The following is a 15,786-nucleotide window of genomic DNA, read 5'->3' on the forward strand; positions in this document are numbered from 1 at the left end:
ATATGGTTCAAGAGCTTAGAAAAATAAGAACAGTGATAGGAAGCACATCATAAAAACTCCAGAAAATCGAAAGGAATACTAAGAACTAGTGAACAACAGTATCCCGGAGATAAGGGATACGCAGACCATAGAGGGTTAAAATCAGGATTTAGAGGCCTTGTGCAGATTATGGGGAAGGTGGATCATGGGGGAATGCCCTTGCAAGACAGGGACAGCATGTGAATGAAAAAATTAGACCACATGTGTACTATGAAAAGTGATTGTCCAATCTGCATAGGGTGTGGGAAAGCCCAAGGGGATGGGGCACCTCACTCTCACTGAAAAACGAAGCTGCTGATTTATGACATTCACCAACTAACTTGATTTGGTGTTTAATTAGTTTTTTGAAAGGAGTGTTTATCTAAATAGCTGATGGGTCCAGACACAGCATCCCAATTCCCCCTGCAGTAACGCCATAATCCATATGTTGGCTACGCTCTAGGCACAGAATGCTGTTTATTTGTCAGGAGTTGGCTGAGGCATGTCTACCCATGTAGTGGCATTTTTTACCCCAAGAGCACTTCTCTGGCTAAGTAAGTATATGTGGGGTCTGCAATGAGCTGCATTGAGGTGAGGGAAATACAAAACTTCTGTTCAAAACAAAAGTTCTGCCTCATGTTGCAGGTCCTTCTTTCACTAGTGGCACCTATATGGACAATATGATAGGTAGATAACACCTTACAAACATTGGAAATATTGAGCGATAGTTAAAAGGAATTTTTCTTGGTCTACATATTATTCACTAGCAAAGAGACCACAAGAGACCCATAAGACACAGTCATTTAGACACTTCAGACAAAGTATGTGGTCGGTAATTTTGTTATTCAATGGAGCAGCAATACTTACAAACGTATTGGCTGATATATTTCATTCTCAATCTGCTAGAAATGGCATCGGAAACCAAATATTATATCAGGTCATTCATATGTGGACAGAGGTATGATAATTGATACAAGCCCCAAGACTCAAAATATGAGCATTGTGTTAAGGATTCAGTAGCGAACAAGATGAAATAATAGTGGTTTTTGAAAACCACATGCGTAAGTGCGTTGAAGTAAATTAATTTTAGAATCAAAAGAAGACTTTTGGCCTGATTGAGTGCAATGAAGCATTTGCCATACGTTAAGAACGAGGTATTTGGATGTTTTACGTGGACTTACTTCACTGGACACCTATCCATCAAATCACACCATCAGTCAAAGAATAAACAATAGAAGATGTTGTTGGAGCATTATGGGGGTAACTCATTTTTGAGACCTGAGGGAAGTGAATGTCACAAAATACTTTTTAGGCCTGTCTCCAATAACCACTTTGCGGCCACCACGACCTCTTTCATGGCTCCACTTCAACAAAATTTCGCTTGTAACTTACGTCTAAAACGTGCTTAACTGCCTTCTTCGTCGAATTCATTTACCTCTAAGTTTCCATGCTCGTCCCAATGAAGCTCTCACGTACGTGCCAGCAATATGGTGCGATGGTTCAGTAATTAGAGAAATAAGAGGGCGAAACAGGTGATGAGATGGAAAAAATCAAATATTATCATCCATAAATATGATTCGTGATATTTGTCTATAGTATTCCCTTATCTCGTAAAATACTAGGCTACAGTGTAATGACTTTGCAACTTAATCATTAAAGGAACACGTCAATATCCTGTTATTAGAGAAAGTTTTGGGCGTTCGAGGGAGACAATGCGTTAGGGTCAATGAACACTGCTAGCATTGAAGTCCAACTACCCAGGTGACCTAGTTATTATTTCCATTGCATAGCAACTTCTGCAGAGCACTTATTTACGTTTACATAGTAATCGAAAATAACGCTTTTAGCCAGAAGCTGAAGAGGGTCTGCACACAGCTGAAAACTCTCAATAAAAACACAATCTGATATTACCAATTTAAAGGGCAAAAAGAATAACAGGAATCTGAAGAGTCAAAACAGAAACTTCTGGTATTTCAATTGATTGTGTATTTAACTAAGGATTTAAGTAGAGCATTTGAGCCATTTATACAGTCTGAAAATTAAGAATATAAATTTAAGTGAGTATTATGGTCTGCTTAGTTATCTTATGTGACGATATAAATGTAAATATATTGTGCACTTGATACGAATATGCCAAATCGGCAGCGTCTGAAACAACACGTCTTTCCGGGCTGCTGCCGTGGATGTCATTTAGTGCCATCAGCAGGGAACTCACACCGGTTTCAGTGACCACGTAGTCGGCAGCTGGCATTGGGTGGTATTGGTTGTTGTTGCTGTGACTGAGGTGCTATCCCAAAAATGGGTCTCAAGGGAAGAAAATCGTCGTCGAAAAACCCTCCAATTTTAAGTCATGAATTTGTTATTCAAAATCATGCCGATATCGTGTCGTGCATTGCAATGGTTTTCGTGATAGGACTTATGTTTCAGGTTAGTCCATTCTTCTGCCTTATAGTAGTGTGTGAAACTTGGTGTGACTTACAATATGTTCCTTAATTCTATTGGAATTTGTTTACTTTTCAGATCTCTTCTCCGATAGCTTATATGTTTATTGCAGTTCACCATAATGTAACTGCTGATCAGCATGAAGTTACCGATTTTAGGGAATCTATACAGTATACATATGGTTGGAAAGATTTATGTGCTGTATTTTTCTATTTTCTTATATGTATAGTGATGCATGCAATCATTCAGGAATACGTCCTCGACGTAAGTGGTATTGTGTTCTTGAGAATGTTTTCAGTGTTATGCATATGTAGATCATAGGGAATGAATTTTCATTATTTTTATTCGTCTCCTTACATTTTATTTCAGAAAATAAGTCGAAAGATGCATCTATCCAAGGCGAAGCATAGCAAGTTCAACGAATCAGGACAGTTACTAATTTTCTTTATCGTCTCAATCCTCTGGGGTGGGGATGTCATTTTCAGGTATATTACAAAGGTCAAAATTGAAGTTCTAATTCAATATCAGTATAGTTTCTACCCTACTCGCTGTAATTTGTGCTGTCAATATTGATTTTGAAAATTGAATCTAACATATGTTTTGTTGTAAAATGTGATCAAAAGTATTTGCTGTATTCCAGATGGCAGTGCACTATTAATTTGGATGACTATCACTTCATATTTCAGGGAAAACCTTTTGTTAAATGTCCCTTCACTGTGGGAAGGATATCCTCATACTCTAATGCCATTCATGTTGAAATTCTTCTATATTGTCCAGCTGGCATACTGGACTCACTGTTTCCCAGAGTTGTACTTTCAAAAGGTGAAGCGTGAGGAAATGGCATCTCGTGTTCGTTATGCTGCCCTTCACTTGACTTTTATTGCTGCTGCTTACTTGCTCAAGTGAGTTCCTGCTTTTATATTTCTTATTGCACACCGACCGCGAAATGACTGTGATTTTATATAATTGTTGATTTTTTTGTGTTGAGGAGGGCTTTTGACCTGAATCTATTTCCTTTCTTGCAGTTTTAACCGTGTGGGTATTTGCCTTTTGGTATTCCATTATGCGTCTGAGGCACTTTTCCATGCTGCCCGCCTTGTGTACTTTGCAGATAAAGCTGAAAATGGGAGTAAAGGTGAGTTATTTTCATTTTATATTGAAACAATAGCTTAATTCTCTGTAGACTTAAGAAAGCAACTTTGCCAAAATGTATATCCTGCTATTTATTTTCCTGACAACAAATATTGAGCATGGAGCTTACGTAGTATGTTTATGTGGTGGCCTAATGAACAGTCTTTACCTTCATACCTGTAGCTTGTAATCTCTGACTGTGCTTCTCCTGTAGCACTGGCTACCTCCCTTCAGCCCTTCCATATGGCTCCACTTTCTCTTTACGATTTGCTCTGTATTTTTCCCTTTTGCTGAGCCTTCCTTAACCCTTTTGTACACTAGGCATCCACCTCTCTGCCACCCCCCCCCCCCTCTTCCCTCTAGCATTTTCTTTGTACCTGCCGTGTTGGTTATTTTCTATTACCTTTCCTCTCCATTCATTTTTCATGCTTCATCTCCTCCATTACCATAACTAGGACACTCTGAGCCTATTCTCATCCTCCACCCTTAAAGGTTATATTTCTGCCCTGCACTTGGCTGTACTCCATAACAGACTATTAACAAGCCTTTTCTTAGCCCAATCTCAAAATTTCCTGTCTTGTCTTTCCTATCAGTATATATCTGCTCAGTCTTGCAGGCCTCCTCTTTGTATTTTTGCTTTTGTGTCCTCGTTCTTACCATACCCTTATTACCCAAGTACAGCAGACTCCTAATTGTCCGGGTGTGGTTTATCTGTGTTGCAGATTATCCATGCATGAGTTCATGCTCCTTTGATGTTTTCTGCAATATTTAAAAAAATAAAATAAAATCGGATAGCAGGATATTTGCTTTTTAATACATGGCTACACCGGGCCTATTATTTCCATTAGAATTTCCGTCAAAAAAAGGAGGTATTTTGATTACTTGCTGACAAGGAATGTTTCAAGTTTACTTGGAGGTTTGATCTAGCATGGCAAATGACGATCAGAGGCGGAGAAAAAAACTTTTAGAGTGATTTTCGAAGATTCTTGAATGGTAAACGAATCGTAAATGACAAAAATTGTTATCTACGATCATTATATGTATATTTCATATCGCAAACGCGCAATTATTGCCCAGGACTCTTGCACGGTTGAATATGGCCCAATAGGGAACCGGAGATTTCATCATACACATGTTTATGAAGTGACTACTCAAGGTCAATCTGGAGTGGAAGGGAATAAGTAGTAGAAGTGAAGGCAGTGAGGGTAGTGGAAGTAGAGATGAGTCGTGGCCAGGCACTTGCTTGTGTAGACAGTTTGCCATTAGCCCAGGTTTCCTACAACCACACCAGGACGATGGGGTGATCGCGTGCTAGTTGCCATCACGGGAGTTCAGTGTACCTGTTTTGCAAGCATCGCGGTGTGCGCTCGTTCTCAGTTATCTGATCTGCGTCCTGGGCAACTTGTGTGAGACGCGGCGTGCTGCCTGACAGCACTGGCGCAGCGAGGGGGGTTTTAGGGGATAACCCCCCCCCTCCCCCCAGAGCTCAGAAATTGCATAACTTGCAAGCTCAGAAAACTACTCGTAGTTTTTAAATTATAAATATTATTAATAGAATAGTGTAAGGATTAATAAAATATCCCTCAGAAAGCCATAAAACTCACAATTTTGAACCATTTATCATTTAAAAAATTCTGCAATTTATTGATCTTGCACCCACTGTTTATCCTTGTGGGTATTCCATACCTCCACACACCCCAGTATTAGTTGCACCTAAAACCCCCCAGCCTTAATTCCTAGCTGCGCCCCTGCCTGACAGTGTAGTTTCGATGTTGGGCAGTGCTTTTAAAGAATTCATGCAAACAAAGTTTCAGAATCCGTGATCTCACAGCCACGGATGCGTGGTTTTTGGAAACTAGGCATTGCACGGAGCACTAAGAATTCAAGTGTGTTCAAATCACATTATCACGGCTAAAAAGATCGCATTCGGTAAAATAAAGCTGCTAATGATTCAGGAAAGCAATCTTACATAACAAAATCTGCGTAGGTAATAATATATTGATTGATTTACGTTTATGATGAAAATTACAAGAAATTAAAGTGAAAGTTTGGATTGTGCGTGTTTTCCAATTATTCTCTCCATCATTAGCCCGGATAATCGGGAATATGCTGTAATCTTAAGTGTACCATCTGCTCCAGCATCTGTTTGCCTAACTTTGCATCAATTCTCATTTTTACTAGAATGCTTTGCTTGCTTGATAAAAGACGTCATTATTTTAATAGGTTTCGATGAACTTGAAAATTAAAACGTGATGCATGTGAAAACAGTGTCAAGCTTTAGAAATTTTTATGTCATTTTGTCTTAATTTCAGGAGTTTTTATGGTGGCAAATGGAGTTTTCATTCTGGTACGATTGGCTACTATCATTCTCTCGGTGCTCACATTCTGGTATGGTCTGGCCCTTGGTACACCAGGGCTTGATGTGTCAGCTGGAAATTTCAACACACAGTTGGTTAGGTTAGTAATTTTATTTAATCCAATATATATTTGGTAATGAATCCTAACGAACTGGTAATGGAAAAATTTCTTATTTATAAAGTAACATTACCCTTCAGACATTATTATTAGTATATCAGAGCATCATTTTAATGTTCTAAAATCAAGTAAATTGTAATAATTTTGAAAATACTCGTAGTTCTTAAATTTTCACTTGTAAAAAAATCAGACTTCATTAGTTCAATTAAGAAACTCTTTTTATTTACAAAACATTTGATTCAGTACTATTTTCTAATTAAAATTATTTAAACAATATACATTACCAGTGTTTTTTCTGCAATGTTGCAGATTTATGATTATGTTGTTACAATTTCGTGTCACATATTATTGTTCAACATCATTGATGAATAATTTGTGGTGGGTAAGCATGGAAAGCATGTTCTCAGCGTGTGAGGATAGTTCATAATCCCATAAATGTTTTTAATGAAGTTTTAAGAATTGTTAGGAGAAATTGAATTTTATGTTACTTTAAATCCATAAAATGCTCATTTTAATATTGTTTTGTGTGTGAATGTGAAATTCACCTACTTGAACTAATGTAGGTGTTATTTTGAATGTATTTGTAAAGTATTTTTCCCGCTCCTTCAATTGTTGATACAGTGGAAAACTTTGTGTACATGCATTTGCCTGTGTTTCACAACATTAACTGGTTGTATTTGAGGCTAACTCTTTTAATCTTTACACTACATACTCTTCTCTGAGTCACACCCATACATAACATTGGATTTTTTGACTAATGCCAATAATTTTGATACTGATGTGTAATGGCCTTTTTTTTTCGATTGCTATGAAGACGTAATGTATTGCATGTTGGTCTACACTCACCCCCTGCCAAACCTTGAGTTGACTCGCAGTGTGTTGCAGTTAACTCTCGTTATTACGAATTTCATGGGACCGATAAAGTGAAGTTTCGTAATAATTAACTTTGTAATTTCGTTTCTTTTAGGAATTATCGCAAAAAGCATACATTGCCAAAATCTCTTGTCTATTCAATCTCCCTTGCTTATAGTCACGCTGCAGAATAGCTTCAGAGTCATTTGTATGATACATGCAATTAAATTAAACAAATGCCTTAAATCCTCGATATACAAGCGAGATGCATTCCGAAGTGTGGTTATCCTGCAGAATGCATTACTCCATTACATTTGCCACGCAGCTGGGGCTGAAAAAAATAAGCTGTCTTCAGGATGCAAAATCAGGTGAAGTGCTGAATAGTTCCTGACTTCACAACAGATTAATTAATACTATATTCTGACTGTGCCCAAAGTGCGAGTTCCTCTACAATGCACTCCGTCGCATTGGCCAACTCCGTAGGTGCGAAAATTGAAATTTTGGGCACGCTATAATTTTTCGTATGCTAGTATCTCTGAAAGTTGATTATTCAACAGAAGAGGACTTACCATATGGCCAATTTTCGATTGATAATGAGTAGGTAACCATGATCCCACAGGAATGGAGCTTATTATACGATGTTGTGTGCATGTTCATTTTATTACCGCCAACCCTAACTCGCAGGATTAATAACCCTGTGAGTTAGGATTGGATAATCAAGGGAAAAACTTAGAAGAAAATTTTTAATCAGTTTGCTGTGGCATGAATTCCATTTCTCCAGGTCAATTTCATGAAGTCACCTGCAATCGCTTGATATCAGTCTGTGAATCCGATAGTTTTTCCTTAAATAATTTTTTTGTTTACCCAAGGAGGAATTAATACCCACAAATCTTAGCTTAATTGAAGTGCTCTTTGAATAAATTTATTATGTCCAATTGACAACTTCATTATCCCTTAGCCCTATTTTCTAGACATTTCTGGTATGCTTTTGTAGCGTAGTTAGTTGTTTGCTAGTCGCAAGAGTGAAATTGAAATTTTGAGAATGGGAATGTGAATTTGAAGATTTGAGTGCATGTCCAATTTTGCACCTGTAATAATCAAATTTATTTTTGTGACTCCAGGATAAATGCATTGGCTGCTGTGTGCCTTTTGCAAGCTTGGCTGATGTGGAATCTCATAACATTACATCTGCGTCGCATGAGAGAGCAAGCTCCAAAACACAGCAATGCCACTTCTGCATCCACCAATGCACGCAAGCAGAGACAAGATCGCAAGAAGGAGTCTCTGATAAAAAAGAAGAAGGATGTTGATGGTGAGTTTCCATCTTAATTTGGAGCAGATTCACTGATAGTTTGCTATGCATGGTGCTTATGGCTTTGCAGTAGTGTGGGCCAAAAAACAGCAATATATTCAGGGTCAAACTTGCCCAATGGAGGATAAGTGGAGTACTGATGAATTATTTCAAAGTTGTGTAATAGGCCCTTATCATGCTGATTTTAGTGTGGTAGACTGCACCCCAGTGCTGAAAATTTTCAATACGTTTGTGTTATTTTTTAAGAACCAACTTTGAATGTGAGGAATAGGTGTTTCGTAGCATTTTTAAGAATGAATTTGCTTTGGTTTTTTACATTTGTGTATTTCGAGGTTCAGTCTAGAGGTTTGCCACTTAGTTAACCCTTTCAAGCCTTAGTTAACCCTTGGAGCCTTGTGGAGGGAAATTCTTCTACGTTCCTTGTCCTCGTTTTAAAGTCCCTTGAAATTTTTCTGCACTTCCTGTACAAAGCTCTCTTGCCTCAATGGAAGGCAGAGGTTTGTACTCTTCCTAAGGTTGGGACCCAACTCGGCAGGATGCCGATCCCTCTCCTAGGCCACTGTCAGAGACCCTAGAAGGATAGAAAGATTCCTCGAGTGTGAGTCCAACTGACAGAAATAGCCATGCTTCATATAAACAAATATTTGTTGTAGAATCTGAGTTTTTCCCGGCGTATGCTCTGCAGGAATATTTCTCGGGTTTCCCACCGGGTGTCGTATCGGGTTGTAGTTCCCAACGTTTCCATGACTAAGTCCGTCATCGTCATCAGGGGTTAATGTTGAGCCAAGTTTTTTCTCCGGTATTTATACTCATGAGGGCCGTTCAAGTGGGCCCTGATTGGTCCTTTCTGAATTGGGGTGATTTATAGTGATTGATCACAGACTTCCACGTATTTCTTAACTGGAAGCCTTTGTCTCTGTTTAGGTTCTTTTGGTGTATGTTGATTTGTATGGCTTTTTTGACAATTCGATCCCAGTAGTTGTCTGTGCGGCATAGCACTTTGGTACTTTTAAAATCTACTCGGTGACCGAGGTCCAGGCAATGCTCTGCCACTGCTGATTTCAGTGGGTGGAACAAGCGTATGCATCGTTCGTCAGCCTTTTTTCTATGGTGCGGCCTGTTTCCCCAATGTAAACGTGGCCACATTCACATGGGATGCTGTATACTCCCGACGTATTGAGGCCCAGGTCATCTTTCGGTGTTCCGATGCAGGTCTTTATCTTGCTGGACGGTTTGTGTATCGCTTCTATGTTATGTCTCTTGAGTATTCGGGATATTTTGTTGCTGACACTGGAGATGTAGGGGAGACAGGCTCTGGCTACCGGTTTCTCCTTTTCTTCTCTGTTGTTCCTTTCTACAGAGGTCCTTTTTAGGGCCGCCTGGATTTCACGATGGTTGTAGCCATTCTTTCTGAAGGTGGACTTTAGATGTGAAATTTCCTGGATTAGGTGGGCGTCATCCGATAAGCCATATTAACTTTAGATTTCTAAGATGAGCAACTTATACATTTTGGAATAAACACTGCAAATAGCAGTGGGTGATCACAAGGAGGAGAGGGTCCATTTGAGAGGCCGAGGAAGGCCCTGGCTCACGTTAATTTGGGCCACAAGGGAAAACCAAGTACCTGAGTCTATTGTTTCCTCCGCCCTGCACCACATATATGCAGCATTCATTTGTTTTCATCGGAAAATGAACGCCAAATATATTTGGCTTAAAATAACATTGGGAGAGGCATTTATTGTAAGTCCATTAAAACAGCCTCTGAAATATGGCCATTTTGATTGGAAGAATTCATTTTAATCTAGGCCATTGTAAGACCATTTAAAAGGTCTAAATTACAATGAAAACCTACAGAAGTTTCTTTTCCAAAGGCGTTTTGTCTCCAAATTTTGCTTTAATTTATGCTGATTTTTAAACTTTAGGCTTGGGTGATAGTGATTAATATCCTCCAATTAGGCTAGTCAGTGAAGCTTATAACCTCTGAATAATTAATAACTAAAAAAACTAAACCAATTAATATTTAATTTTGTGTATACATATGTACATAGTTGGAGAATGTGTCAACAATCACAAGTGCTGATTGACGCTTCCACCCTAGGGGTTGTTTTCATTCCTTCTCAGGGGTGGAAATTTTTCATCTGAAAGTAACCCTGGCAAGCAATAGAGGATCAAATTTTAAGAAAAAACTATAGAGAATGGCTACTTGTTAAGTTATTCATGATTGAAAACAGCATTTTTTTAACCCTTTCACTGCTCACCCTCGCTGGTCCCTCTCTTCGACCATTCGAGCGGGGGACCTCCCTCCCCAAAAGTGACCGCTCTGACTGCTTTTTGAAAATCTATCAATCAATGCGATCATCAAAAAATGATTGTTTGCATCGCACTCCTGTCAATCAGGCAATCAAGTACGTCTTTGAATTGTGTTTCTGCGATGAGAAATAACAATTTTATTAACTTTGCTAAAAACGCTGCTGCGGACCATCGGAAATTGGCCATTTTAATTGACCCACCTCTAGTATGCAGTGGCATAGCCAGGGGTCCAGGGGGTCCGGATCCCCCCCCTCAAATATAAAAACAAAATTATTTTTCTTCAGAAAAGGCAACAAAATATTGAAAAATTATGAATTTACAAAATATTATTTTGATAAATTGTTTTTTTTAATTATGACAAATGTTAAAATTAGTTTAAAACTCATCACTTACAACACAGTTTTTCAAAAATTTTCCCACTGGTGTTGGAAACCCCCCCCCCCCCCCCCCTCCAAAGGAAATTCCTGACTACACCACTGGTTGTATGCTTAAGGGTGTTAATTTTGAGGTCCAGAAGAGTTGAGAATATGAGTGGTAGTCCTTGGTAAATTCACTGGTTGATGCATTTTGTAAATGCTGTGAACCTTCTGACATGAAGTTCACAAGAAGACCAAAGTTCTGTGGTTAAAGAAAACTGTTTTTTCTTTTAGGCAAGCGTGGCAGTTATGACGATGTTAATGAACTACCAGAAGTTGATCAAAATACCAAGAAGAACCTGCGATCCAGAGCAGTGACTGCATCACCAAAGGCAAAATAATGCTGTAGTGATCTAATTGTAAGATGTTGAATTCATGACCACATGTTAGACTTCCAGTGAACATCAAAGGGGATATTGTGATCATTGAAGTTATAGACTATTTCTAAGGGTTTTCTATGAAAAGAAGCCTAATGTTATTGAAAATGCTGAAATACAGGAACGGCATTATTGAGAATTGTTTATTGGCTAGTGGTTATCCTGAATGGATGGTTTTCAATCTGTGACGCCAATGTAATTCAGTCAACACTACTAGTGAAAAAAATTATCTTGGAGACATTGTGTTTTCCCAAGATAAAATATTTTTTCATGGACATGGTTTAGTCTTCCACTATCAGAAAAAGAGGAGGGGCCGCAACTTTAACGGACTGCAGCGGCATTGGAAATGTGATTTCATATCATGTTTCAAGCATTTGATAGGAATATTTTTTCACATGTGATAATTTTTTAGAAAACATCAACTAGAATAAGTGGTGTTGTTACCTCAAGAATTGTATCAATTGCAGGTCACGTTTAAATTTTTTTGATCATTCTAAGAGCTTTTAGCCAACTTTTAATCTTCCATTTTCCTATTTCAGCATGTCATGATTTTGCTTGTGTGCTGGGTTTAAACTCTCTGGTTAGAAGGTGGTTGTGCACAATGCATCATGTATATTACAGTCCAGCATGTCTGTAATATGTTTTACATTTTTATAAAGGCATTTTTATTCCTTACGAGAAAAATTTTTGGAATGGTTTCCATAAATTTTGTACTGCACTAATAATTCTGTGATTGCTGATTTGCCTAACATGCTGATCATGATGAAATGTTGTAAATATGTGACAGCACTTAAGTTCATAGTTCCCAAGGGCATTGGTGATTTATGCAAACAATAGCAGCATAGTGCTAGGAAAATTTTACGTTTGACAACTTTGGTCAATATATTCCTGAAGTGCACTGTACGTGTGTGAGAATCTGTGAATTTTTAAATTTTTGGCCAAGATTTGAGACAAATCATATCTATGTCTTCAATTATCTTTTACTATGTGATTAAATATTCATTCACTTCTTTATTATAAGTTATGGCATTTTACTTCTTGCAAAATCGGTAAAAAAATCTATTGCAGGTTGAAGCCATTTTTAACATCTATGCTGATGAGATGGTGGTTGTGTACAGGAAGCATGTACTAATCATTTCAATAGTTTTATAATTGAAAATCCTGTGTGAGAGAAGGAGATGTATATAATTTTTTTTAGAAGTAAACGTATTTCTGAAGCACAGGATGTTGGGCTGAGGTGGTTGTTCTTTACCACTCGGAGAATTCATCACAAGTTTTTTGTTTTGGAATTTTTATAATCTCTGAAGATTGGAAAGTATCACCTATTACTGAAATGTTGAGCGGTGGAAGTTTTTATAGAATTGATTCCTTTGGGGAATAGGTAGACTTTATTTATTCATAAATTTTTCAAAAGAAAAAATATAGTCAAAAATATATTGCTCGAAAAGGGCTGAGTTTTTGAAAATTAAAATGGAGTTTTGGTGAGGATGAGTTTTTGCCACAGCGTTAGAACTGACTTTTATTTTGTTGCATGGCATCTGTAATTTTCTGATAGTTTAACATTTAGTCCATTAGCCACTGAATTTAATTTGTGTAATGCGATGGTATTTTTCGTTAAGTACAAGTTCTTCACTAGAGAACATCAAATTGCTATTACTTTTTATATTTCATTTGCGGTGGACACAAACAAAATACGTATTCACATTCACAGCACAGAAAGCATACTTGTAGGATAAACTCATGAAGTACAATTCTGATGCCACAGCAATCATAAAATGAATTGCTAGTGCCTCAGTTGTTCCTACCATCAGTAAGAGTGCAGCGAGAGCGTATCCATTTATATTTAATTTCATCAAGTGATGGCAGCCTCTTCTAGGGAACACGTTCATCAAGCTTTTACGATGAGGAGTGATAAAATCAAAAACTAAAACCTTGGAGCATAGTAAATGAGCATTGTGGACAGCATTTAATGGAACACAATAAATCTAACGTTGTACTCTAAAAACTTGCCTCTCGACAGTTTCACACGTCCAGAACTCCATTCATAACGGAGAAAGTCTCACAGCATGTTGGGTTTCGATGATGCTGAGGGAATTCTTGGAGGCTGGAAACTTTTTCCAATTGTGTATCTAATTCATTTACCAGTGGATGATTTAGTTAGGTACTCAACTGGGAAAGGTGATTGATAATTTTGGATCTTGAGCAACCAAAATATGTTTCCATTGTGCAAATTTGGGGTTACACCAAAACATTCTTTACAAGTCAATTGAAATCCCTGGACTACCTATGAAGCTCTGCTTATGTTATCATTGTGCTTACTAGTGAAAATTGTGGTCTGTGAGTCCTGGCATTTATACTGAAATGTTTGTGTCTCTGATTTCTTCTGTCTGATGTGTTGTCATGTATCTCTTTTCTCTTTGGTCTGCTTTGTAATTCTTGGAGCTTTTTATATTTTGCTTGATTTCATCATTGCCATCATTATTTTCTGTATCTACTGCGATTTCCAGATCTTTAAATTGCATTTTTGTTCTTTTTGATAATTTTGATCTATATTCTTTTATATTAATTGTAGTGTTTCTTTTAGAGTATCGAAGATCTTCATGATTTGTTTGCTTAAAAGGGGCTGCTTTGAAATGTTATTTTTTGGTTGAGGCTCTAGGATTATCAGAGAAGATGTGTAATGATTGAAGAAATGGGACGTTCTAGTTTCATCATCTTCATTAATAAGCAGAAATTTACGAATACCCTATTTGTATGGTGTTTATAATGAAGTCATATTGTACATTCATCTAAAATCAATTTTCCTTTACCTTTGGGAATGAACAATTGAGTTAATTTTTTTTTCGAATGTAAATAATGTATTATATGGTTTGTGTTATCTTCCATTATTTCTATGGAGATTGTTATAGTTGATTATCATAAGCATTTAATACTTACTTTGTTTCATACAAATATCTGTTACCTATTTTGCAGAAGCATTTCTAAAAAGTAATGGTGTTTGTTTCTCTCTAAGGTAAAAATAAAATGTGCCCTTACAATTGTTTCATTTTATCTGACTCCATGAATATCTTCTCTGAACAACCCTTACATACTTACTGGTTGAAAGTTGAGTATTTTTACATTTTTCTGGGGGTATTTAGCATGCCCCTAGTTCTGTTTTAAACCATCCTATCAACCTATCCCAACTTTTGAGAAATGCCGACCAATATCTCAGCCATGAATTATTGCTCAGTATGAATGATGTAAGGTAGCCGTTAACAGGATAGGGAGCTGCTGTTAAAGTGATGTGATGGTATTTACTCTAGCAATACTATAAGAAGCAGTAGTTCTGTTGCTGACATTTTAGTTGTTTACGAATGCCCTAAATTGGTCCTATTTTTTGGGAATTTCATTGTTTTCAAACCTAAATTTCGGTATTTACATTTAATATCAGCATTGATTGCTAGTAAAAGGTAAATTCAAGAAGTAGTTGAATTCAATTATTATTAAATAATTCACTTCCCGGCAACCAAATTGAATAACAGTAGAATACAACATTGCCAATTATATCAATCCTTACTCTGAGGTTCTTGAGCACCTCTCAACAATTTTTCACACGTTATAACACTACCTACTTCAATGTACCAGTTGGAATTGCATTGACTACTCCAGTAATTATGTTTACAATCTTCTGAGGAATTAATGATTAGAAAACAAAGGTAGTGAGAATTTTGATGAGATTGATTTAACATTTTCAGGGGGGACAAAATTTAAAACTGTAAATGATTATTTTTTAGGTCTGTAATGATTGGTATGGCTATAAATGAAAAATATTATTTTAAGCCACAAAAAGGTGCCATATGCGGCAAAAATATTTATCAATTAAATGAGCACTTCCAAAAGGAAGGTTTATTAACTCCAAATTCAGGTAACAGCTAAAAAATGGGTATATAATAAATCGACTATATTAGGCGAGGTTGGGACTAGAAAGTCCCATATTCCATTTAACCCCTCCAGTAAAGATAAATGATATTTAAAAGAATAATAAGCGTTAACTTTTTTTTTAATTACCACTCGTAATATTATAATGGAAGATGAACAACGTTATTGATTCCATTTTTACGCATTTTCAGTGGTCTTGATGAGTTATAAAACTTTAATTCCGTAAAGTGACGTGTATGTGAAATAGCACATGAAAAAATATTAAATAAGAATATCTATAAGTACTCGAATAATCATAGTCATTGCATCAATAAATACGAGCGAAATGAAGATACAGTAGAAGAGCGCTAATCCGTAATTCTAAACCATGGAATATCTATTTAACGGAGGATTTTCTAGTATTTCGCCAACTTGATGCATTCTGTTACCTCAGCAAAATGCGGGCTAATTGAGCAGTTAAAAACCCGCCTGGGCTCACATTTTGGATTCATAGGTTATAAATTAAAGGAATTTTATTTATATAAGTATTTCT

General features: G+C 37.0%; 1 protein-coding gene across 1 annotated transcript; it reads left to right on the forward strand.

The window, feature by feature from the left end:
* The first annotated feature begins 2,167 nt into the window (after positions 1-2,167).
* LOC124153421 (translocating chain-associated membrane protein 1-like 1) lies at positions 2,168-14,371 on the forward strand. The gene is made up of 8 exons (XM_046526563.1): positions 2,168-2,445; positions 2,539-2,724; positions 2,830-2,945; positions 3,147-3,362; positions 3,486-3,595; positions 5,904-6,048; positions 8,040-8,230; positions 11,191-14,371. Exons 1-8 carry the CDS (start codon positions 2,317-2,319, stop codon positions 11,295-11,297), a joined length of 1,200 nt encoding a protein of 399 aa, XP_046382519.1. The 5' UTR covers positions 2,168-2,316; the 3' UTR covers positions 11,298-14,371.
* The last annotated feature ends 1,415 nt before the right edge of the window (positions 14,372-15,786 follow it).

Source organism: Ischnura elegans, chromosome 2 (genome assembly GCF_921293095.1).
Source record: "Ischnura elegans chromosome 2, ioIscEleg1.1, whole genome shotgun sequence".
Lineage (NCBI taxonomy): Eukaryota > Metazoa > Arthropoda > Insecta > Odonata > Coenagrionidae > Ischnura > Ischnura elegans.

Excerpts from the sequence above, each read along its gene's own strand:
- LOC124153421 (XM_046526563.1), top strand. The coding sequence starts at position 2,317 with ATGGGTCTCAAGGGAAGAAAATCGTCGTCGAAAAACCCTCCAATTTTA. Across the intron at positions 2,725-2,829 it reads TTCAGGAATACGTCCTCGAC|AAAATAAGTCGAAAGATGCA; the intron begins GTAAGTGGTATT and ends ATTTTATTTCAG. Across the intron at positions 3,363-3,485 it reads GCTGCTGCTTACTTGCTCAA|TTTTAACCGTGTGGGTATTT; the intron begins GTGAGTTCCTGC and ends CCTTTCTTGCAG.